Source organism: Stegodyphus dumicola, chromosome 1 (assembly GCF_044657685.1).
Source record: "Stegodyphus dumicola isolate Sdum_Otavi_A_Nest chromosome 1, ASM4465768v1".
NCBI lineage: Eukaryota > Metazoa > Arthropoda > Arachnida > Araneae > Eresidae > Stegodyphus > Stegodyphus dumicola.
Window position 1 is genome coordinate 100,494,525 of NC_140768.1, and position 26,497 is coordinate 100,521,021.

At 33.8% G+C, this 26,497-nt stretch overlaps 1 protein-coding gene across 1 annotated transcript in view; it reads left to right on the plus strand.

Annotated features, from left to right (window-relative positions):
* LOC118204925 (dual specificity mitogen-activated protein kinase kinase 7-like) overlaps positions 1-26,497 on the plus strand; it is an 89,830-nt gene that overhangs the window by 16,214 nt on the left and 47,119 nt on the right. The window contains exon 2 of the mRNA XM_085818249.1: positions 8,630-8,735. Within this exon, the coding sequence (XP_085674375.1) occupies positions 8,630-8,735 (106 nt within the window). The remainder of the gene's footprint in view (positions 1-8,629; positions 8,736-26,497) is intronic.

Below are 26,497 nucleotides of genomic sequence, written 5' to 3' on the forward strand. Positions count from 1 at the left end.
TAAAATATTTAAAAGAAATTAAAGATATTTCTCTTGATGCGGAATCAAAGCACGAGGCAGGGCATCTGGTACATGCTGTGAAAAATTTTGAATTTACTATCAATCTGAAACTTCGAGCTAATATTTTTCCAGAATTCAATCGAGCAAATATAGAAATTCAAAAGGAATTCCTCTTCCGCTTCTTCTTTGAGGATGAATCACGAACACTTCAACCTATTCAGATCGAGGTTTTAGCAAATTAAAACATATTAAAAAATATGTGTGATCATCGGTGAGTCAGGAGCATTTATCAAGTCTCGTGATTCTGACAACCGAAAATCAAATTATGACGATTCCATGCACTTAGTTGCAGAAGAAAAGGTTTACAGAGTAAAATTTTAATTTTCGTTACTAATTCCAAGATACTTTAATAGTGTTAAGGCAGGTAAGAACTTAAGATTACTTATGAAATAGGAAGTATGAAAAACAAGACAGGAAGCACAAATACTCTCAGTTATAGCCCATATTTTGTATGCAATGGCCCCATTAGTGGCTGAGCAATAAAAGCCGCTGAGCACTAGTAGTTCGGTCCGAGGGTCAAGTATATGTGAACATACTAAATGTTTGAGCATTTCCGTGAATTTCCTCACGTGTAACATAGAGACGAGCCAGTTTCCCTTACAAATTTTTTTCCATGGGTCATTCCTCCTTTTCCATGCAGTGCCTAATGGCGAAACATAGTAAAAAATCAGACAAATCCGCTGAATACTGGTAGTTCGACCTTGTCTGGGTTCAAACCCAGGAGAATGGGCTGGCTGCATGGTTTGTTTTCGTGGATTTCCTCATGTGAAACGTGAATACGAGCCAGTTTCCTTTAAAAAGTTCCTACACAAAAGTACCTCTCCTCTAAGCAGATAGCCATCCTGTTTTTGCTATATTCATATATAATCTAACCTAACTTAATTTAACCAGTATGCACTAATACGGAATAGTGAGAAGCTTAGGAGATGCCGTTCCCCCTGGAACGGAAAAAAGAATGCCGGCGAGGACTGGAGGATTAGTTAGACTTAGGATTGAATCCGAAAGTAAGCTCACCAGAAAGGCAATCTTCCTAGAAGGGGACGATTTTCTAATTATGTAGCTTTGGTACGTATTTTTCCTTTATTAAAAAAAAAAAGGTACGTAAAGAATTTAGTATAAAATGGTGCTTAGGTTTTTTACCTCAAACCCTATCTATTTCTGTGTTTATTAAACAAATTAAAACTTGTTAGAGAAACTTAAAGGATGATGGATGAGGGCGGCAGTTTTAGCTTTTGCCCCACATCAGAAAAATCAAAGATCCGGCACTGTATCGAACAAACAGATTTGTAGCTTGCATGCCATGTATTGGATGTCCAAAGAGAGAAAGAAATAAAATTCATTCTCCTGATTATAATACTTCTAAGAACTAAGCAACAGAAATAATTTAAAAATCGAAGCAAAGGCATTTTTCTAAATAACAGCACAAATAAATTTAACAGTGAACAAACAAGGCTTTCTTAAGCAATCAGAATGCTGAAATAAATCCACGATGCAGATTGAAAATCTCACTGAAAAGCATTCCTCAATTAAAATGTTTACAACTAAGCAAAAAAAAAAAAAAAAAAAAAAAAAAAAAATTAGGATCAATGAATTGCCAACTCAAAACATTTAGTACAGAAGCGGTAACAGTCTAAACATGAGGAATCTCTTAAGAATAGATGTGCACAAATTAATTAAAAATTGAAATTAAATTAGAGTTAGTTAAAAGAGAAATGGATATTTTAACAATTGAAAGAAGCAATATAGTTTTAAAATTTTTGCTAAGCTGCATTATTAAAAAGACTGAATTGAGTATAGCCTGCAACTTGCAGAACCAATAGACGGTAAATTTGTGATGACGTCAGAAGTCATGTGAGCACGCACAACTATGATGTCACAAAAATCATGTGATCTCTGACATCAGTAGTGATTTTTTTTTTGACTTTTTGAGTCTGCTTTTGCTACTTTAATTGAAAAATTTCTGGCAACACTGTTGCAAGGACTTCTATTCATATGCCCATTGATGAATAGTCCATTACTGTTGCGACTCGCTGCAGAAATCTTGAGCGCTTTAAAATGGGGTTTTTCATTATCATTCAAACTCTGCTCCACAATATGGTCATTAATTTGTTTCCTGCATTGTTGCTTGGAAATGGTCTTATCTTCCGTGCCCAGGGGTGTTCTGCAGTTTCGTTGTACATGGCCTTCAGAACCTCAGTTCCTGCACTTTAGTCAGTTTCTTCTCACACCTCCTCACTCTTCAAAGCATTGACATGTCTGAATAAATCATGTAAACGAACAGTGACTTGATCCACTGGCTGCTGGACTCGAGCAGCTCTGATCAGGTGGTAATCTCTACAAGTTGCTTGCTGGACTCCTCGAATTCGTGGAGCACACTAGAGCACTTTTTAAATTCTTGACATCTGCCATTCATAGAGCTTTCTGTATTTCAGGATCCTGGATGCCATCGATAAAGTACTGCAGGAATAGGATTTCCCTTGTTTCTGTCAGGCATTCTGAAAAAACGAGATGATACAGCCTTTCAACATTCGTGACAAGTTCCTGGAGAGTTTCTATGGGCTTCTGTTGGTGGGGTTTTAATTGAAGCATGCTGTAGTCTTAAATACTTCTCCCCAAAGCGCAGATCCAAAGTGTCGGGCATAGCTTCAAAATCTAGCTTTTTATTTTCAGGAAGAGGCTGAAGGATATTTGCTGCATCTACTCTCAATGAAGCAGCGAGATGACAGTCCTTAGCTTGAGGATCCCATCCATTCGCTTCTGCCACTATAGAAATCACTATTGCTCCCTGCCGTCGCTACTAATTTCTGCAAGGTATCAACTTCTGTGGTTGACTGCAGTTTGTTGTTGGACAGCAGAAACTCTTCCTTCTATTCGTTGCTCCACAGCATAAACTCTTTCTTGTATTTGTTTTTTTACCGAAGAAACTCTTTCTTCGATGTGTCCAACTTTATCGTCAGCCTTAATTCTTGTCAACAGTGTCAGTTCTGCCTTCCATAGCCTCGAATTTGTTTTCTATTACATAGGTAATTTCTCCTTTCATTTCCTCATGATCTGCTTCAATTTTCTTGAACAGCCTTCATTTCTTTTTTAACAGATTCTTGAATAGTTTGCATCTTTTTTTAACAAATACTTGATCAGCTTCCATCTTTTCTTAACCAGCTTCTGTCTTTTCTAAAACCACTTTTATCTTTTTTTTAACGGATTCTTGGCCCGTATTTATTTCTTTCTTTTCAGACAGCTTCCATTCCTTCTTTAACAGATTCTTTCATCTCTTCTTTAAGGGCTTTCATCTATTCTTTAAATGCAGCAACAGCTGCCATCAGCTGTCTTATTTGCTCCTCCATCACTCATGTCGTTGGCATTCAACTGCACTCCTGACACCAAAAAGTGTTGGATGTGCACAGGTTCATAACAGATTGAATGCACAAGTCCAATAAAAAGTTAATAAAATTTATTCTTATCAAAAGAAATATAACAGAACGCTGAAATTTTTCTCAGATATATTTGTACAAGTGTTCACTATATCACGTAATAATAATCAGTAATTATACTTTAAACTACTAAAAACATTAAATAGAATGCAAAGCACAGCGCAGAGAAAGCTAATCCGATCAATAGTAACAACAGCAGCTAACTGAGCTGAAATGTCTCTCTCCAGCGTTTTAAAGCTTTTAGTTGGCCGTGAGAGGGTTCTAGTAATTTCTTTGCTTCTCGAAACCAACAAGAGGATGGAATTTCAGTTACAGCTAACACAGTAGTCAGTTACATTTATTCTGTTGGAATACAAATAAAAGAGATACCCTTTTATGCAATGTTTTAAATGCACATATTCTTATATTTTTGCTTTTTCAACATGACTTTCTCTTAAAATTGCTGCATTGCATTCCATATACGCATTCCCTAAGAACCTCTCTTACAGACGGGTGTCCCATCCACGCTTCACTAGAGATTGCATTCAGAGGACAGGTGTGTATGTATACACATTTTAAGCTGGAATGTTTTTCTGAAGGCCACTTAATGGCATCCTATGTCTACTTCTTTTGAAATGAAGGTTCCTGACCTTGAGTTTGATATATTCTGTCTGACTCGGGTATTCTACTCATCAACTGTTGGGATGGTGGGGGGGGAGGGAAAGCATAAACACAGGTGGGCTCGCGTGCTAATATAAACATTCGTGTGTCTGATTTATATCCAACTCCTTTCTTTTATTCTATTTTTCCCCTCTACTATGTACAGTCTTTTAGGGTTACTATGTGGAGTTCTGTTACGTTTTGCATTACCTTCAGATATATTTCTGTTTCTTCTCTTTTTATTTTGGAAAGCCTCACCAGTCTATTATGGCAGGAAGGCGCTATTTATCAGAGGAAGAATACCCACGTATGGTTAATGAACCATTTGCTAACACAAATGAGAGTGATGATTCATTTTCTAAAGAGTTAGAAAGTGATGCTTTTTCTAAGAGTTAGAAAGTGATACTTCTCCGTGTTTCAAGATTTACTACACTCAGTCTTCATTTTAAATATTGTTACATCTTACTGTAAATGGTCTTTATTGTGTTGTTTTATTAATTTTAAACTTTATTGATGGATTTTATCAATTAAAACTTTGGAATAATTTGAATAGTGCTTCTGAAAATTATTTTACAAGATAAGCAATTTTTTAAGTATATTTTCATGTAAAATAAGGAAAAAATGAATCCAGTGCTACTTATTTTTTCATTCTTACTTATTTTTGTTGCATTCACAAAAATAAAACACTCACCTTTTTCAAGAAATCATTCTTGTGTTTTTTTTTTTTTTTTTTTTTTTTTTTTGCGCTACTGTTTTTAACATATAAACTGATTTCACTAAAAAAAGTCAGAGAATTGCACAAACTTAGCATTGGGTACAACTTTGCCATTGTGTATTGAGACATCACAATCACCCAAAAACATCTGAAACTTTAACATACACTCCAATGTAAGAAAATAAAAGAAAGCAAGGTCCACCGTTTCATTATGATATTTTACAATGAAAACAAATATATTCATTGCAAAAAGAAATACTAATCAGAAAACTTAACTGTTGAATTTCACATGTTCAAATCTTCTTGCACACATGTGCTGCATGCATACCCAGGTTGCTGCATAAGTACTTTTTGATGATATATATACTTTTAGTATTTTTTTATCTGTCGTCAGGACTTTTTAGAGGGATGTGGGTAATCAGGAAGTATCTTATTTTATTTAATTTGAAGTTATTAGTAAAAATATTTGCCATTCTTTTGGAATCCCAATCAATCTTTCGTTATTTAAAAACAAAGATGAGACCAGGGTACCATGATATGATCAGTAATGAAAACCATCATATGATATATATGCTAAAAACTATTATTTGTGTGTAAAAGCCTAAAGTTTCATTATAGTGAACTTGAAACAGGACCCAGTTTATTGTGTAAATACTGATCATAACAGTTGTATTCAATCTGAAATTTGTTTTCCTTGGAATGATTTATTTTTCTTGGTAGATGAATCAGCAATGAAAATTCCTGCATGGGTTATCATTATGGTTTATGAATGAACTTAGTGTGCTGGAACTGGTTTTAAACAAGATTGGATAATTAATGTGTCTGTAAGCAAGACAAAATACTGCTATGTAGTGACTTGTTTAAAAAAAAGCTGATATGTCTTTAACAGTAAGCAAACATAGCGGACTAGGCAATCAGTGCTATAAAAGCACCGATAAGAGTCACTTTATGTGTGCAAATTATTTAAGGAAGTACTGAGATTGAAGACGGATTTTTATTAATGTTCCTGTTTTGTCTGCATAAAGTATCGATGGAATAATAAATGAAATTCACGAAAAGCTGCCTGTTCTTCACTGCTTGCATAACAATAAGTTTGGTGACACAACACAAAGTTGAGTCCAATTATCCACTTTCCAGGAAACTCAAGTTCGGAGATAATGTAACGGTTATTTATACTTCATGCAAAATGTCTCATTTATTTAGAATAGAGATCTCATATAGTGTTTTTAGTGGATACTGTATATAATGTATCTGTATTTGTGCATTTCTTTGTCAAAAGGCAGTGAAAAATTTGGTGACTTAATTAGCTGTTAACAGTATATTAGTTAGAAATTTCCAACTTTTAAACTACACTCATGTCCATAAATTAAGTATAATGCAAAATCAGGCAAAGCAAGAGTTAGAAGCAAAACAAATTTGACTTATTTGTAAAGCTTATTTATTAAACAAAGGTAAAGAGCAAAAAAAGATGCTATATGTTTGATATTATTAAAAAAATTAGCGATTTTTTCTCCCTGGAGCAAATTACAGAACAAACCTATTTACAAAAAACCAATATTACATGGTTGGTATGATTGTTAATACATTGTATGTCTCCCAGACGATGCAGTACAGTCCGTACAACGTCTAGGCATGCTGAGTATCAAATTATCGATCTGATCTTGGGGGATATTACACCACTCAAAAAGCATTGCTCTCCGAAGTTCTAGTAGACTTGTAGGAGGAGGTTGACGGGCTGCAACTCATCGGCCAAGTATGTCCCACACGTGCTCTACTGGATTCAAGTCCGGTGAGAGTGCTGGCCAGTCCATACTGGTGATATCCTCCGATTGAAGGCATTCGCTTACGATGTTTGCACAGTGAGGACGGGCGTTGTCATCCATAAACACAAATTATGCGCCCATGGCACCCCGAAACAAACATACATGTTGTTCCAGAATGATGTCTCGATAGATTTGGCTTGTCATGGTTCCAATTTGAACATGCAGGCCAGTTCTGGAACCCAGAATAATTCCACCCCAAACGAGCACTCCTGCACCACTGTAACAGTGTCATTCAATGATGTTTTCTTGGTGGTAACGGGTACCTAGAGCTCTCTATATGAAAGTCCGGCGAGAATCAGACTGCAAGCTAAACCTGGACTCGTCGGAAAACATCACACAAGCCCACTGTTGCGGTTTCCACAATGCATGCTCTCTACTCCAGGCTAACCGCAGGCAACAGTGAGTTGCAGTAAGTGGAACGCATCTGACAGGTCTATGAGCATATAGACCAATCTGCCCTAAGCGTCTGTACATGGTCTGCGTTGAAATTGTCATACCAGTGGCTGAAGAGAGCTGATGAGACAGGTCTGAGGCTATGCTCCGCCTGTTTCTTTTGGCAGTAACTGACAAATACCGGTCCTCATTCGGTGTTATAACTCTGGGGCGACCTGTGCTGTAACGTCTGCTCACATTACCATCATCTTGGAATCGTTTCCAAAGCCTGGAGATGAAACTCTGGGCAATTCCATGTTCGTCGGATACTTCCAGTTGGGTACGCCAACATTCCAGACGGCCGATAATTCTACGATGTAAAAAATCATCCAAATGCGTCCTTTGTGTCATAACTATTCGGTTATTGCACTGAAATGCTTATAAAGTGCCTGCGAACAATTTTACTTCTTGGCCTGTATCCCTTATATATCACTCTCTTACACTCTCGTCATTGTAACGTACCATCGGTGTCATCTGGTTACTTCCTGAAATTTGCATATGATTCTTGAAGATGTGTGTAGTGATTTTACAGGTGATATATTTATTTTAGAGTTCGATTTCCGCGTGACTCCGAAATATCCTTAATTTATGGACATGAGTGTATATTAAATGGTCTTTTCTGATTATGAAAGCTTTGTTTAATGCTCTAATTGGTGTAGACTTTCACTGTGTTTTCTATCAAATTTATGATTCATTTCCACATTAAAATTAATTCTAAATTTTTTAGAGCTGTTCTAAAAAAGAAAAATATCTGAAATTCTTTAATTTGATAAATTCCATAGTTCTAGAGCTAAGAATATGAAGTTTAATAGAATAACTGCAGATTGGTGGGTTAATTTTTAAGACAAAAGTATAAAGGATATCTACTTAAAGAAGGGAATACCTTCATAAAGGAATTTCTAACATTACACTTGAAAAAAGCCACAGAAATGCTTTGGAGGCAGTCATTATCTTAGGATTTGAACCTGGGCCTACTACAAAATAATTCTGCTTCAAGAACGAGAAAGACATATGATAGATTATGTAATAATCCATTCTCTAAAATTTATCCCTGTCTAGAATTGAATTTCTCATTATTTTAAACTTGTTGTGTATGTCTTTAAATGTTGTGTGCTATTTATTAATTTTTTTTTTAATTTTGTGTGTATGTGTGTGTGATTAAGCATATTTATAATGTGCAGCGTTCTGAGATATGTTGCGCGCTATAGGATTTCTGATCTCTTGTTGATTAAATAAGAAATATAATTCTGAGGATTATTTCTTTATGTACTAGTATTTATGTTACTAGAATTTTAAGGGGGATTTAACTTTAACAATTAACCAAGTGATGATATTGGCTTGCATTTGTCTCATTTACATGCAGAAATTAAATTATAATGAGAGGAGTCTGCAAAAAAGTCATTTTGTTTAAGCTTTTTAGTAAAAAAAATTATAATTTTTTGTATTTTCTTCCTAGTACTAGTATTGAATATATATATTACAGTAAACAAAATAGTTAAATTGTGTTATTTTTATCTGTAATCGTTTAGTTCCAATTGGAGAATTTGGATCTCCTGGTCGGCCATCATCATCTAGTCGCTCAAAAAAGAATTTTATGCTTCCTCAGCCTACTCCTAGTCTGAAGTTATCTGATAAGTAAGTTTAATGATATTTTATGTGGTTCAAATTTGTGCAGTTACAAAATATTCTGCTACTTTTTGTTATTGGGGTTGGATTCAGATTTTGTCATACACTGACAATTTAGCAGAAAATTCAAAGCAATAAAAATTAACAAATTTCAGTCAGCATATTTATATTTTAGGATGCAGTTACTGCCACATAAACACAATAAAATAAATTTAATTGGTTATGGGCAGTGCCACTCTTGCTTTTTTTCACAGCACTGCTGCCATAAACTTTCAATAGTTTGCATATGACAACCAATATCAGTAGTTTGCATATGACAACCAATATCGGAATTGAGGAATTTGTTAACATGGAAATGTTCAAACCCGAATGCTTTTAATTCTTCATTGTTACACCCTTTCCAGCATATTTATAGTGCCATCAATAATATTTTCTTCAATAACTTTAACCCTTTAACTGTCAAGTTATTTTGATGATTTGGTACACAAATTGTAAAATTTTTTTATTGGAAAAACCAAATGTAGCCGAAATAAACATCTCCCGATATATATTCGGGTATGACAATACGATGCACTCAAAAGAAAAAAAAAAAAAAAATTACCCTGAGAAATACTCGGGTGTGACATTTTCGAACACCAGTGCCTCGGGCATGACAGTTAAAAGTTTAAGCAAAGCTCTTGCAGGTCCCGGTGGTTAGGCACAGCAACTAAAAAGCATTATTTTGTTTGTTGGCCCCTCTACACACATTGGAGTGGAAGAATATGGTTGTTTCTTTTTAAATGTAAAAACGGACTTTTGTCTGCTGCAAAAGTATTACACTGGGGAACAATTTGTAACACAATTTCTGTTGAGTTAAATTTTTGAGTTGTTTTAGAGTTTAAATAGGCATGCTGATTTTCTTCTAGTATGTCAAGTTGTTTTCTCTACACCTTATGTAACTGACATCAAGCATAGATCATAGGAAGTACTATTGGGCTGGGCTATTTTGCATGTTTTAAAGTGAAAATTGGTGATAGACATAAATTGTGGTTCTCTTACAAAGTGTGCAAGCAGTGTGTCAGGAGTTTACAGATGTGGATGAAAGGAACATGTTCTAAATTTTCATTTGGTATACCTATGCATACCTGCCAACTTTTACGAATTTTTCTTAATTTTTACGAAAATGCGTTTGTCTTTACGATTTTACGATCGTAATCCATTTTTTACGATTTTTTCCTTTTTCAAGTGTTTTTAGTGATTTTTGGTCGAAATTTTAGAATTTTTCGCCAATTCAGCGATTTTGCATCGTGTTTTACCGCCAACTACCGACTACTTCGAATCCAGTAACCTGCGGTTTCTCCCAACTTGCCGCTTAACCAACGAATACAATGCGCTGAACTTGTTTCTCCCACACTTTTCTTTGTGGGCGCCAGATTATTTTTTTCGCGTTCGCTTCAGCAGCAAGGGAATTACTCAGCTCGAACTGAGTGAGCGTAAATTGTTGGATTCTTTTTTTTTTTCTTGCACGTGCTACGAATTTTCTTAATACGTCGTTGTTACGAAATGAGTTCAAAAAATCCGTATTCTCAATAGTTTCGGCCTGCCTACAAAGCCGAATTTCCAACAATTAAAGAATCCTTCAAAGGAAATAACTATGCATTTTTGCAACGTGTGCGCCTTCATAATAAGTCACAGTGGAAGAAGCGACATTGTGAAGCATGTTAAGTCTAAAAATCATGAAGTTAATGCTTCGGCTTCGACAACGTCAAAGAAAGTGGATGATTTTTTTTCAAATTCGGCTACGAATTCGGATGCCAATGTCATTTTGGCAGAGTGTTTGTTTACTGCATTTCTCATCGAACACAACATGCTGCTAAGCGCTGGCGATCATGCCGGTCAACTTTTCAGATCGATGTTTCATCTTTTGACAAATTGAAAATTCATCTTTTGAAAAGATTCGTTTTTTTATTGAATTTCCATTTTTGTTAACAATTAAAGAAAGTGAATGCCATAATGATGCTTTAGATGAATTTGAATTACAGAACCAATTTTCTGCTGCACAGTTTGAAGACTTTGCCAGTTCTGGAGAAGATAGACTTGATGTCCTCGTTGGTGCCTTAAAAAGAATAAAAAGAGTTCATGGAACACCAAAATATGATAGACTAGCAAGAGTTTTTATGTGCTATTCCACACAGTAATGCTGAGTGCGAGAGAGTCTTCAGTGTTGTAAAGAAAAACAAAACTATGTTTCGTTCTTCAATTTCACCAAAAACTCTAGTCACCAAAAACTTTTAATTGCTAAATGTTATGAGGAAACTAATTGTTATGACAGGAATTTTCCAAAGAATTTTTGGCTAAAGCCAAAAAATGCACTCTAAATTCATTGCAATAATTTTTTTGTGTAACATTAAGTTCTTGTTTTATGTTTCCTAATAAATTTTTTAGTTACTACTTAACTGAGATTTACTAATGTAATTATAATTTTCTTTTTTCTATTTGTATAAATTGTTATTTTTTCAACATCAAAGCGTGATATTAATTCTTCATGTTCTTCTGAATTTTGGAGAAATCTTCTGAATTTTTATTTTTAGAGGTTGGCAGGTATGCCTATGATTTGGTGAGAGCCCTAAGATCACTCAAGTGATTGTTACTTTTACATACTGAAAACGTTAGTATATAACAAGCAACGCAGATGTAAAATAGAATATCCTAGTTTACCATCAGTTATAATGCCGAGTGCCTCAATTAGTTGAACTCCCATTGCCAGTTGTCAAACAATTACTATCTTTGGAAATGCAGGAATATGATTCTGGTGAATATCGAATTGACACCAGTGACAAAGATTTTGTAGTTGAAGATGATTTTGTTAGTAAGGAATTTGAGAAGCATTAACTCAATGTTTTGGCACAAGATGTGTGATTCTAAAAGTGCTTCAGAGCTGTTTGCATCAAGATTGAATGAGAAAACTTGCTTGAAAAAAAGACTTGGGTGTCCTACTTTAGTTAAGGTACAATACAATGACACACCGAACAAGTACAGTATAAAGTTCGAAATCCGGACTTGTCAGGACTTCGGCGGTTCTGGATTTGAGATTATTCCAGATAATAGATCATCAGTTTAAATCTAGAAAGATGGCATGTAGAAATTATAAAATTAAAAATATGAAATCATGATTTATGAAATAATAAAGTATTTATGATATAAAGGGTATAAAAAAAATTATTTGTTTACCTTATTAAACATTTCTTTCAATGTAAGTTGTTTAAGTTGCTTCATTTTTTGTGCTAATACCATGGTTGCCACGCTACCGGGAAAACCAGAAAAAGTCAGGGAATTCGGAAATTGACCCAAAAATTCAGGGAATTTAAGTATTTTAGTCAAAATCTGGAAAAGTCAGGGAATTTCATACAACGTTCCTACCAAAAAAGGCGAGTTTTGCGCCGACGTCGGAAGAAATCACTTTTTTGGCGAATTGTGTATCACGTGAGTGTCATTCGGGCAGCTGGCATAGAGCCAATTTTCGCAGCTCCAATTTGATTGTCTTTTTAGGAAGGCAAAGCAAGTTTCCACCAACTTTTGGTTTCCAGTAACCTCGAGAATCGCATGTGCAGTGCATGAACTAAAGAAAGTACCTGTTCTTGTATAAAACAAAATGTGTTTAATCCTAGTATACGGTACCATGAATGTTAGAATAAAAAAATATGTATTGTAAAAAAGGAAAACCTCTCTGCAACAGACGTGGCTCCGTTCCATCATAGCGGGAAACAGCTGTGCATGCGCGATATATCTGTCGCCAAAGCTCGAAACCGGTGTCAAGTTCGAAGGTCACGTTATCAAGAGTTCATAAAATGAATATCGTTAAAAATTTCTTTAAACTCTAAAGGAAAAGAAAATATTTTTTGGCGCAAGTAAATTAATTCATGGATTAGTTATTTTGAGGGGGAAAAAAAAATCTATGAAAATCCGTTTTTAAAATTATTGCGAAAAATCCAAGAAAAAACGTTCTTTGATAAAACGTTTCTTCTTGGATTTTTCACAATAATTTAAAAATGGATTTTCGTAAAAAACGTTTCTTCTTAACACGTGTTTCTCAATTTCCTGTACACATCGCGGAGAGGGAAATTCTGGCTGCCAGGTTCCATCGCCAAATCATTTGGCAAATTTTCCCTCCGCTTTTTACATAGACGTTCTTTGGTTAGAATAATCTCCATGTATGGTACAGCGGGATTTGGCGACATGATGATGAGCAGTAAACGGGTCATTTTGTTTTTGGCGACAATTTTCAAAATCATGCGAAGGCCGTATCGTATACTAGGATTTTACCGCAAAATCTTTTTTTTTTCTTTTCTTTTTAATAAATACCTTGTCATTTTGCAGTAAAATAAAAAAAAAAAAAATAGTAATCAATCATCTAGGATAACCATGTAATATAACTATATTTGCTAAAATATCGTTGATTATTCTAATTAAATTTTTAAGTAATTATCTTTATTTTTTCGTTATTCATATCATTTAATGCTGCTTCTTTCCTCTAAATTTATTTATCATTAGTAAATAATATTTCCAAATTTCAGGAAATTTTCTCTGGCATAATCCTGAAATTAATTCTAGCAGTATGATGACATCACGAAATTTAATGCACATATTTTTTCCTTATGTATGCTGGGAAATAAATATAAAATACCTCAATTTAGTAAAAGAAATATCATTAAATAGATTTTTTTCTTTCGTTTAGCTGCAGAATGTCTGCAAAAAAAGCCTTATTTTATTCCAGATTGGGCAGATTCTAATCTCAATCTTCATTGGAGAAAACAACTCCTATTATAATTATATTTGTGTTTTCAAGTGTTAAGGTGCCTTTTAAGAATACACCTCACACAAATTAAATTTACCTAAAATCTAACCTAACTTTTACCATTGTGTTGTGATTTATAAGAACCGGATTAGCCTCGTGTTGAACTGGGAATGATCATGAGTAATAATTAAATAAAACGTACAGTTGTTATCCAATGTATATATCTTAAATTTTATTAAGTTTTTTAAGCGGAAAAGTAAACGAAATTATCAAACAAAGTGTACCAAGAATAATTAAGAATAAATGTCCTTTGGGATTTATTTAATAATTAAGTGAATTTCCTGCACAGTACAAGTAATACCATAATTAATTTACCTCTTAGCACAGCCAACATACATTACGCGGATAGACTGGAATTTTCTCGAAACATACCTGGAAAACCTGGAAAAGTCAGGGAATTTCATTCTCCTGTATGAGTGGCAACCCTGTAATACTTTCTCTTTAATTCTGTAGACAAACATAATCTCTTGCTGAGTTGCATTGTTGAAGTCCTGTAACTGATGTTTCGAGAATTCCGGCTAACTTGTCAATTGAAATTTTCTCATTTTCAGTAACACTTTCTTCACCATCAGCAGTGGTATTTTCGGGATCTAGAAACATACTACAGATTTCACCATGCCGCTTCTCCACATTTCTTTACAAAATCCGTTAATTTGAAAATTTCACCTTTGTTTTTCGATATCCGAAGACCTTTAAAATTAGCAGCTATCATCATCAAATTTAGCTATCCTTCACTATACATATTTAGGTATGCATCATGAGCTTGGCGACTAATGACAAGTTCCATTAAATTTTATCTTGCTTCTACTGCGCACTGAGACAATTAAGCCTGAATTGTATTAGTTTAGTTATTTATTATACATATGTCTATTTCTTGCACATGCTTAAGGTTTATCAGAGTTCTGAATAAATAAATTCCCACATATACTTAAGCCTTATTGAGGCTTGGTTATAGATATCTTACCACCTGATGTAGTCTCTGTAAATCCTAAATTCTGCGACTGAGTAAGGCCATACGAGCCCTGGCGCTGGTTCTGTGTTTATGTGAATAACAAATCAATTATTCTTAATTCAAATAGCCCCTAAATGTAATCTTTGGGTCTATGAGTATCATCAACAAATTCTATTTTTAGCATATGGAAAGAAATTTTTGATAAATTTTTTCTCGTCAACATTTTTTAGCACAACTGAAATCTGTAATCATTGCCAAGCATAATATCAACATAAAAGGTTACTACATTCCTTTATTATTCAAATTCTAACATAAAAAAATTGTTTAGGTATGGCTACACGAGTCATTACTCAAGTTGTCATGTTTTGATAAACATGCGGAGATGAAAGGAAAGTATAATAAATAATTATTCACCAGGTTGACGTCAGATCAACAATGTATCTATGTGAAATGTTTCGGTTTGAGATGTGTGCCAAGCAGATACGCAGCAACGGAGCCAAATTACTGATCGTACAAATTTATGCTAAAATCATTGTTTCTTCAATAACAAGGTATTTTATTTAGTGTCGAAGTGAAATTGGACTCCAGATTTTTTATTATGCACGGAGGAGTGAATCAAATGCACATGTGTAAAGCCTACCAGAAAATTGTTGGTGGTGGTTTTGAGGTTTGGATTTTAGACCATTTCGGACTTTGTACTGTACAAATTTTTTATTGAATTCCTTCTCTTTCTCTGTCTGTTTATTCAATAATTTATGTGGTATAGATATTGAATTGCCAATTTAACCATAGTAACTATAGTAAATTTGTTTGTATGGATGTTCACAACATAAGGCAACAAATTGCACATTCTTAAGTTGGTGCCCAAATGGCACCTATGCCATTTTACGTAGCCAAGGCTGCAACAAAAGACAAGTATCATAATATTTCTAATGAAATCAAATTAAATTTGGCCTATCAAGTTGTATTACTGTATACTTTCAATTTCAACCATTTGAAATTAATTCTCATTAACACAAAGCTTAACATACATCACAATGCATACAGTTAAAACACCAATAAAAATTGTATAAAAAATAATCCTAATTTTTTAGCAAATCAGGTATAAATATCAAGAAAGGCTTCAGATCATGCTGGAAAAAAATATATGAGTGTATTAGAGATGCATCATATGGTGGAGTGAAAAAACTTTTTCCTTTAAAATTCATATCGCCCAAGTCATATGGTTCCAATTGAGCTAGAACAAATTGTGCTCAAATTTCAGCTCTAAATATTGACATCTTGAGGTTCCACACCTCAACTGAATATCTGTACTGACCCTTTTTTTTAACAGTTTAATGCTTTTTCATGAATTGCTTTGTCCTAAAAGCCATTATTAGCATGAGAATTTGCTTCACACCTCAAAATAGCAAATTTAATGCCAAAATATGACACTAGGTGGCACAATGGGTACCAATCTAACTACTGGTTCTATCTTGGAATAAGCATGTAGCTTCCATGAGCTTTCAATGACTTTTTATTGTTAACTAGCTGCTATGCGGCCAGCCTTCGTCTGGTTTTTAAATGTTCCAGAAAACAAACGTCTTCTCAACAAACTGGACAAGCGTAGTATCCAAGTGCTTCTCGACAAACGTCCAGTATTCAAGAGAAACATTACATTTTAAAACTGCACAGAATTAGCACCCTCATATATGAATATGGAACTCAAGAACTTACCTTAGTAATAAAGATGTATTTAAATGAAGTTCTCTCAGCAATTAATTCCATTGATCCTACTATTCAGCTCACTTTTGAACTTGAAACTTGCAATTCTGTTCCATTCCTCGACATTCTGGTCACACGCAGGCCCATGCCAAGCCTAATCGCTGCCATCGTGCAAACTTTTTGCGAGTGCCTTTATGCAGTGACAATATTAAAGGGACATTGCGTGCGGTTCACATTTAAAATCAAGCATGATTAGTATAATAATGTGAAAAACCAAAAAAATTACATTTTATCTTTTAATTTGTCTAAATATGCAAAGATTTTGTGCTTTGTTAAAACTTACACTCAGACGTATTTATTGAAAAATTGTACATATATTTATGTTATAAAAAGCCACCCAACCGGTATAGTGGTTAGCGTTGCTGACTGCTGTGCTGAAGGGTCCGGGTTCGAATCTCAGAGAAGGGATGGATGTTTTTAAATGTATTGTGCCCGTGCGGTATGGGGGCACTCCAAATATGCAAGGTAAAAGTCCTCTTGAAAGGTTAGTGGTCGGGAAAGAGAGGTGGGAGACGCTCGGACCCGTCCCCCAGGATGCTCTCTATCAAAATTAGGGGCGAAACTATGCTAAATAACTCTGTTATCTAAGGTGCTCAAGGTTGTTGCCAAGTACAGGCATATCTTGCACTGCTTGCTATGAGAAATTTCGTCGGCTTGGGCTGACTATAGGTTGGATAAGTATCTAATAAGTTTGCACTGAATAAATTGTTGTTTGCAGCATAGTATACAACTAGGTTAAAGCGGTAATTACAACAGAAAATAAAAAATGCTCTAGGGCTGATATATTCAACATTCTTTTTTTTGCACACCAGTATGTTGTTGACAACGATGTAGCTTAGAGTTTCATCCGGCAATGCGACATTTCTTCTAAAAGTTTGAAAAAACTGCAGCTCATACATAAGCTCTATATTATTTATATCGCTTTGATTTTTATCAGTTAATGATTTTGCAGTTTTTGGCATAAGTTGAGCTGATCTTGTAAATATATGTGAACAAAAATACGTGATGCCAATGCATATGTAAGGGTAGGCGCAATCGACAAATCGCTTAGTCCTTTTTCTGTGTTTACTGTTGCATTCATAGTAATCTGTGCAACATTTATCTTTTTTGTGATTTTTTTTCGTGAGTGATTTTTGTTATTGTTATTCTACATAAAAAAGGTAAGTGTAGTTATATATTGTGTTAAACTTAGGTTAGCTTTGTAATTCCGAAAAGCGACGATTTGAGCATAATTACTCGAAAAATGTTTTTGTATATGGACCATTTGTTTATTAAACTAACAATTATTATCTTTCGAGAAGAAAGGATTGACATATTTACGGAGTACCACTGAATTTTAAATATACCTATCTGAGATTTGAAGAAGTAAAAATATATATGGTATTCTAAAATCAAAAATTGGCCATTTTCCAATTTTTAGCTATATGAAAAACCGAAGGAAAATGTTCCGTTATTTCATTACGTCTTAAATACAAACTTTAAATTTGATTTATTTACTTTAATAAACAAAAGAGTAGTACCTACTCCTTGACCTATTTGGTATTGATCTAATTGTTCATATATTTTCCAAGCAATGGTTTAAGATATACTCAGTTTTCCAAAAGTAAGGTAAAATATTTCAAACAGTCACTTTTCAAGTGTTTTACGCAGTAGTTCTTATAATAGCAGAGTTGCCACGCTACCTGGAAAACCGGAAAAAGTCAGGGAATTTAAATATTTTAGTCAAAATCCGGAAAAGTCAGGGAATGTCATACGGCGATCCCCCAAAAAGCGAGTTTTGCGCCAATGTTGGAAACGATCTTTTTGTTGGTGAGTTATGTATCGGATGAGTGTCATTTGGGCAGCTGATGTAGAGCCAATTTTTGCAGCTCCAAATCAGATTATCTTTTAGAAAGGCAAAGCAAGTTTTCGGCAAGTTTAGTTTCCAGTAACCGCGAGAATCCTAAGACTCGCATGTGCAGATTATGTTGAACTAAAGGAAATAAAATACCTTCGCATTCTCGTATGCAACAAAATCAGTTTAATCCTAATATACGGTACCATGGAGGCTAGAATAGCCCCCATGTACTCTGTTCTAAAGTAAGAATGTCTATGTAAAGAAAGAAAGGTTCCATAGACAAAATGTAAATCAGTTAGCTAGAGTGCCGCTAGAGAGCGGAGGCAAAAAGTCACCAAGGGGATTTGGCGACGGAACCTGAAGGCAAGAATTTTCCCCTTCCGCAATGTGTACAGAAAATTGTGGAGCATGTGTACAGAAAATTGTGGAGCATGTGTTCTTTGACTTTCGTGATAATTTATACTGGGATTTTCATACTTTTTTTTTTTGCTCAAAATAGCTAATCTATTAATTAATTTACTCGCTCAAAAAACATTTTTTTTTTTCCTTTAAAGTTTAAGGAAATTTAAAAAACAATATTCGTTTTATGTACTCTTGGTAAACTTGATTTTCGAATTTAGCGAGCTTCGGCAACAGGTATTTCCCGCATACGGAGCTGTTTTCCTCTACGTTGGGACGGAGCCATTTCTGTTGCAGAGAAGTTTTTTTATCTTAACAATACATATTTTTTTTATTCTAACCTCCATGTACGGTACATATGGGATTTGGTGACATTATGATGAGCAGTAACAAGTTACTTCTTTCTGTCTCTGTTTAAGAAGGTGTTGAGCAGTAAACTGGTCATTTTGGTGTTGGTGGCAGTTTTCAAAATTGTACCAAGGACTTAGCAAAGACTAGGATTTTATCGCAAAATCTTTTTAACTTTTTTTTTCATTTTAATAAATGCCTTATTTTATATTTTGCAGTAAAATAAAAAAAATAGTAATCAGTCATCTAGGCTAACATTTAATATGACTATATTCGCCAAAATATCATTGATTATTGTAATTCAATTTTTAAGTAGTTAACTTCATTTTAATGTTATTTATATCATTTAATGTTCTTCTTTCCTCTAAATGTATTTATTATTAGTCAATAATACTTTCAAATATCAGGCAAATTTCTCTGGCATAATTCTGAAACTAAATCTAGCAGTTTTATGACATACTATCACGAAATTTAATGCACATATTTTTGTTTATGTATGCTGCTAAATAAATATAAAATACCTGGATTTATTTCAAAATATCATTAAATAGATTTCTTTCTTTCGTTTAGCTGCAAAATGTCTGCAAAAAAACTCATTTTTTAATCCAGATTGAACAGATTCTAATTTCAATCTTCAGTGGAGAAAACAACTCCTATTATAGCTATAATAGTAATGCTTTCAGGATTATATATATAATAAGTTTGATGCAATGGGCAAATTTTTGTGTTTTCAAGTGGTACCATAATTAATTTACCTCTCAGCGCAGCGAACACGCACTATGCGGATAGACTGGAATTTTCTCAAAACACACCTGGAAAACCTGGAAAAGTAAGGGAATTTCATTCTCCTCTTTAAGTGGCAACCCTGTAATAGTTATTTTCTACTTTTATTTTTACTTGCCCTTTTTCAGTTTTCACTTTTCCCCAGATGTCGGAAGAAAAACAGAAAAATCTGTCTGAGGATCAGAATGCAATGAAGAAAAAGAAAGTGAAAGGAAGACTTAATAAACCATAACTTTAAAATTACTTAGTGTTTTCCAAACCCAGGGAATACCCAAGCTGATGCTACTAGCACTAGTTGTTTATCAACGTCTCAGCTGCCAGTGAAATTACCAAAAGAAACTAGTAATCAGAAAGATTTAGATTTAGATAATCAGAAAGTGTTTTCACCTGGCAATTACTTTTAACTTCAATGTAGCCGGTCGAAAAAAACAGAAGAAATACAAGTGAAATCTACACTTTCTGCAGTAAATACACATTTTCCTATGCCTGATGATTCTGGATTATGCTTAAGTCCATTATTGCCATCCCAAGTTCAAGCCTTAATAGAGGAGGGTCCTGGATATCCTGGTTTTGAGTTTCGGTTTCCCAAAAGACAAAAATGGATGTAAATTTTTTTAGATGTACTTTTGTTGAATCTTGCCAAACAACAAAAGAGTTAAAACGTTGCTAAATTCTGCTGAAAAAAATTATGTTTAATGTTTTTGTTGCAAAATTTTTAAGTTTCAGCAGCAACGCAAAACTGAGTAGTTCTGAATTTAATGAATGGAACCACTTAAATGAGCACTTAAAATTTCATGTAAAAAATAAAATTCATTTCTGGAATCTACATCTTTGGTCCGATTTCTTGGAACGATTACGAAAAAATATACCTGTTAATTCGGAATTTCAAAATTTATTTAAAAAAGAGAAAAGCATTGGCGTGATGTTATTGAAAGAATTATCTATGCCTTTCAGTTTTTAGCCAAACAAAACTTAGCCTTCCGTGGTTCCAGGAACAAGTTATTCGAAAGAAATAATAATTTTTTAAAGTGTATAGAAATGATCACAAAATTTGCCCCTATCATGTCTGTATATATTAATAAAATTCAAACTAAAAAAACTATGTTTCATTATCTTGAAGATAAAATTCAAAATGAAACAATTAGCTTATTAGGAGATAATATAAAGCAGATTATTTTAAGTAAGGTCAAACCAAAGTATTTTTCTATTTTACTTGATTGTACCCCTGCTGCCAGCCGTCAAGAGCAGATATTAATTTGTATGAGGTATCTTAATTTAGAAAATACAGACATGAACATTGAAGAAAGGTTTTAATATTTTGGTGTTAACAACAGATACGACCGGTGAAGGACGAACAGCATTCTTATTAAAGAATTTAGAGGAAAAATGGTTTATATATTAGTAATTTACGCGGCCAAAATTATGACAATGGTTCAAACATGAGAGGTAAACAGGTTTCGAGTAATTATGCTTAAATCGTTGCTTTTCCAAATTAAAAAGTTAACCTAACTTAACATAATATGTAACTGCACTTACCTTTTTTTATGTATGGCTTATGGTCCTTGCCAAGCCTAAAACAGCCATGACTCCAGTACTGCGCACACTGATTTTAAATACCCGTAGCCAAAACTGCCTAGGCATAGATCCTAATCAGTACTTCCTAGGTTTTACCTGAATTGACCCCGGACAGGCTTTCAAATAAGAAAAGACAGGCAGCGAGACGAACTGCTTGTTCTAATGATTGCCTGGCACCTTTTTGACTTGACGCCGTCGTGCGCTGTACAACCTTGCACCTATTGTCGATGTGGCCCTGGTCACACGTAACACGTCAACTTCAGACCTACGGTTTACTGTAAACCTTCATCGATTTGCCTTTCACCACACTTCAAATCATTTCATCCAACTAAACAAAAGTTAGCTTCATTTTATTCCTATGTTTTCCGTGCACTTCAAGTTTGCTTTTCCAAATTGTCTCTTGATGAAGAACTAAATTATTTAAAAGCAGTAGCTATTGACAGGGGTTTTTCACCCAACATTATTAATCAAGCAGTTAAAAAATTCTCACGCACCAAAAGGCACACTTTTGTTTTAGGAGACAATAAGAATCCTGTTGTCATTCCCTTCTTTTCATCAATTAGCTATAAAATTGCACATATTTTAAGAAATTTAACTATTGGTTCGTTTATTCTCCTATCAATAAAATTCTGAGTTCCATACTTAAGGACTCCATTCTGGATATGAATTCCTGAGGTATTTAGAGGATTCCTTGCCAGTGTGGTTTAATTTACATTGGTCAAACTAAGAGAGCCTTAAAATTTCGCATTAAGGAACATGAGGCATATGTTAGAAAAAAGGAAACACAGAAGCATTGTTGGTCCGAAAATCACATTTTCCATTTTTCTGCAAGCAAAATTATTCAAAAAAAAAAAAAAAAAAAAAAAAAAAAAAAAAAAAAAAAAAAAATCTTCCTTTGGTGAAGTAAATTTTTTAGAGACATTTCACAGTCAAAAAAATCTTTCCGTTCTAGTTAATGACCCTAATTCCAATCTATCTTTGCCTTCAGCCTTTTTGGAAATTATGTTTTAGTTCTCATTTCATCAACAGATGGTGCCAGTAGCTTAACTTCTGCCCAGCCATTCTTATCTTATCTAATCACTATATCTTATTTCGTTGCACTCTCATTTGCGTTTTGGCAGGTGAGGATGATGGTTCAGTAAAATCGTTGAAACTAGTCCTGTGAAAATTTGAAAATATAATGCCGATTTTTGTTATTTGACTTCCAAATGAATCCTACTTTAGATCAAAAGAAAGCTTGTTTCTGCAATTCTTTCGAAGTGATGATGGATTTATACATTGCCATAATGTATGTGATGTAATGAGAGTTAGGAATTTTAGCCTCTAACGCAACTCATTGGTGATTGTTCATTGATAGCTCAAGCAGAGCTAGAAGTGTGACCTCCTTCACAATGGAAATATATTTGGTGTATTCACAATAGACCATTCAGTTTGTTTGTGGGAAGAATGCGAAATCATTGATTTGTTGCTGTATAACATGCACCATTGGATCATCTGTGTTGACCTTAAATGGTCTTGTTTCCTCTTTGGTAAGCAGTGCATATATACCAAGTGTCCTTTTTATTTATTTATTTGTGCATATGACCAGCAGAGCTCACGAGAAGCATTGGGTACAGTTGAACTGGCCACCAAGATCTGATACCTGGTGATCCAAACGTTCTATAACAGCCACTTGTAGATAGAAAGAACATTATATTTCTCCCACTGCATATAAAAGAGTGTCTCATGAAACAGTTTGTTAAAGCTTTGCCAGTTGAAGAAGACTCATTCAAGTATCTATCTCATTTTGGCATGTCCTAGCCTGTTATTTGAAACGGTAGAGGCCAGTGTGTTTGATGTTCCAGAGATTCGGCAGCTCCTTAAAGATGGACATTTTATTGGAATGATGACAGAACTTCAAACAAATGCTCGGTTGGCATTCAAAAACATTGTCAATAATATGTATGTTTACCGTTTGGTTAAAAAAAAAAAAAAAAAAAAAAAAAAAACTTTACTATTTCTATAGACAAAATTTAACTTGCAGTAACTATATATAGGCTTTGTATGAATAAAACTGTTATTTGTGAACAGTATGTTTGGTAAGTTTTCCCTTTATTTTCCTTTATGTGTATATTTTATGTGATTTTTGAGACAAAGAGAGAGTATCCTGTAGCTTAAAAAGCTGGTTTGTTAAATAAAACTGGTTATATTTAAATTCAGAGATCTAGAAGTTAGTCAGAAACAAGTGACAGATATAAGACAACAAAATTGTTGTTTCCTAGAATTACTAGTGCCACTTATTTTAACTGCTAGTTTAACGACGAGTTTTCAACCAGGAGAGAATTCTCCCTAGGAGGGGTTTCATAGTTTCAGGCAGAATGGGATCAGATTTTTATCTGGCTGTTAAGTATTTAGTTTTAGTTTACAAATATAAAAAATTACTTTTATTCTAGGCTTTATATTTATCATCATTCTGTATACTTTTGGTTGTTTAATTTATAAAACACATTAAAAAAATCATCTAAGTAAATGTACATATTTATTTTTTCGAGTTTTGGAAAAGAGTGGGAATGATCTAGCAATGGTGAAAGGGGTGCATGCGTCAAAAAAAGGTTGAGAACTCCTGGTCTAGACATTAATGCATTGCTACAAACTTCCATCATGATTGTCATGTTCCAGTCAACAACAGCATTTCATATGAATTTGATAATGGCAAAATTCAATGAAGATTGTTTCTAAACACTATGCATAAATGAAGCAAACTGCTGTTAAAAAATTTTATTCTCAATCCTTCAAACTAATTTTCAAAATGTGATCCTTTTCCGTCTCAGCATGTCTTTACTTCATTTCAGTGCTTCCTTTGATGGTTTTCAGCACACTTTTTTTCACAGTAAATAATTCCTCATGCAGACATTGTATTGAAAATGTTTCATCATTACATAAGTGCCAAATTTTCATATCCATGATAAAAATTCAAATGACATTAACTTTTCAGAATGTTACGTGTTTTCTAATTTTATCATCTTTATAGCAGTATTGAGCTGGTAGGTTAATGCCTCCCCCCAAAAAGGCAGCTTAATGTCACCTCTGTTTTGCATCCTGAGTTAAACCAGTAGATTGAGTGGCATTGCAAGTGCAAAGGTCATAGTGAGTGTGGAGAGAGACTTTCAAAACTTTCAATGAGAAGCCATACTTTTGTCATCAGTTAATTTTCACTGTAGTAAAATTTTTCTAAACATAACCTTTTAGGTTATTTCATTATTTCATTAAACAAAGGAAACAGAATGACATACTTAAATAACTTTTATTAGTAACATTTTCTTGTCTTGTTTATGTGTTGACCTATAATGGAGATAAAAAAAATTTGCTAGGCTTCATATTTTATTATAAAAAAAAAATTGCTACGAATATCAGTTGTACCCTGCGTGTTAGTGTAATTAATTTTCAGTTTTTATTTGTGAAACAATAATTTGGTGTAATACAAAATAATTAACATCCATCAGAAACAGTAAAATTATGCTTTGAATGGTGTCTTTTTCCGAGGCATAAATGAACAGCAAAAAGTGTTTTATAATACAGAAATAATAGGATATCTTTTTGGGGGGAGAGGATTTAACTTCCCCCCTCTCTTTTTAGCCCAAAGGGGCGTTACCCAAAAGGGCTATTAGTCTCGAAATGGCATTTTAAGTCGAGTCACTAATAAACAGCTAAAGAATGCTTGGTTGGCATTCAAAAACATTGTCAATAATATGTATGTTTACCGTTTGGTTAAAAAAAAAACTTTACTCTTTCTATGGACAAAATTTAACTTGCTGTATCAAGCTGTATCACTTTTCAAATTGTTGCCACCAAATATTATTGCTCTGTATTGTATTTAAAGTAATTAAATAATGAAGAATTTGCATGAATGTATGTATATTTTTCATAATGGGAAAAAATAAGGATACCTAGAGCCATCAAGTTTCACAAGTTCAGGCTTCCTGTACCCGAATATGGGCACATTGAAGCCCGAATCTTGAATTTCAAATTAGTTTTATTATCTATTTCGTATTTTGTAAAACTTAAGTGAATTGTTGATTAAGAAGCTCAATGATTTCAAAGCGAGCAGTGGCAACATGCTATACAGAATAAAATATTTTTCTCCAGCGCACGAGACTGCCTATCGAAAATTCTAAACACGTGCTGATTTTTAAATATTTTTAGCCCAAATGCTCTTGAAACATGAATGTATATGTGAATGGAAAAAAAATCTCTTTGTGTGCAATGTAAAATCTGAAAGCTTTCTTGTGTGTGTGTGTTTTTTTTAATAAAGTAAAAGGGATCAGTTGAATAATAATACTTTCATGTGGTTGTATTTTTTCAGTGTGTTTAAAAACTGACTTTGAGTAAGTTTTTATTGTTTTATTAGATTGTAATTACTTTAGTAAAATATTCATTTGCATTGAATTTAATGACGTATTTGTTGGCTGTGCTATTTAAATAGAAGTGATCTTTTCTCATCCCTCCAAGCCTGTACATAAGTTAAATCTGTAGTATTAATTTATAATTTGAGGTCATTTCAAAGTTAAAAAAATTTGTTTTAGAAGAATATAGAGGTAGATGGACTGATTTTTCAGTACTTGCGTGTTGTCGCAGCCACTTAAGTAGAAATTTCCAAATTTTCAGAATGTGTCAAACTCTTGCAACCATGTGCATAAACATTTAAGCAACTATGCTGATAACAGTCTTGCAGTAAAATAATGCCACTTTGTATGCATTCTTTTTGTTATATTCCAAGTTCCGATGGTTTTTATAAACAAAATGTGATTTTTTTTGGCCTTCAAGCAAATGTGATTTACTTTAAAAATATGTGCTTGTGAAATTTGCCTGCAGTGGAAGAAATGCGGTAAAATTTTTGCAAGAATGAAGAATTTTGCCACAAATTGTGTAAAGGGAACAATGAGAAATGTGTTTCGTAGATAGCCAGTATTTTTTAGTTGTGCGCGATGCCAGGTCTTTGCAATTCTTTAATGGTGGAATCAGATCACTGTGTTTTTGGAGAGAAGAGTAGCATACCTAAAGATTTGGTGAAGAATATAAGCATTTCATTTTTTAATATATTATGTAATCCTTATTTACTAATTAAAATTTGCATTTTAAATTGCTAAAGTAAGATTCCCCCCCCCCCTCCATATGTTGGTAATGTCTGCTGACTTATGATAAATATTAATAGATTGGGAATCGTTTTAAACAAATTCACGAAAACCACCAATTTGCACTGGATAAATAACTTTTTCCTTTTCATATGTAAAAAAATTGCC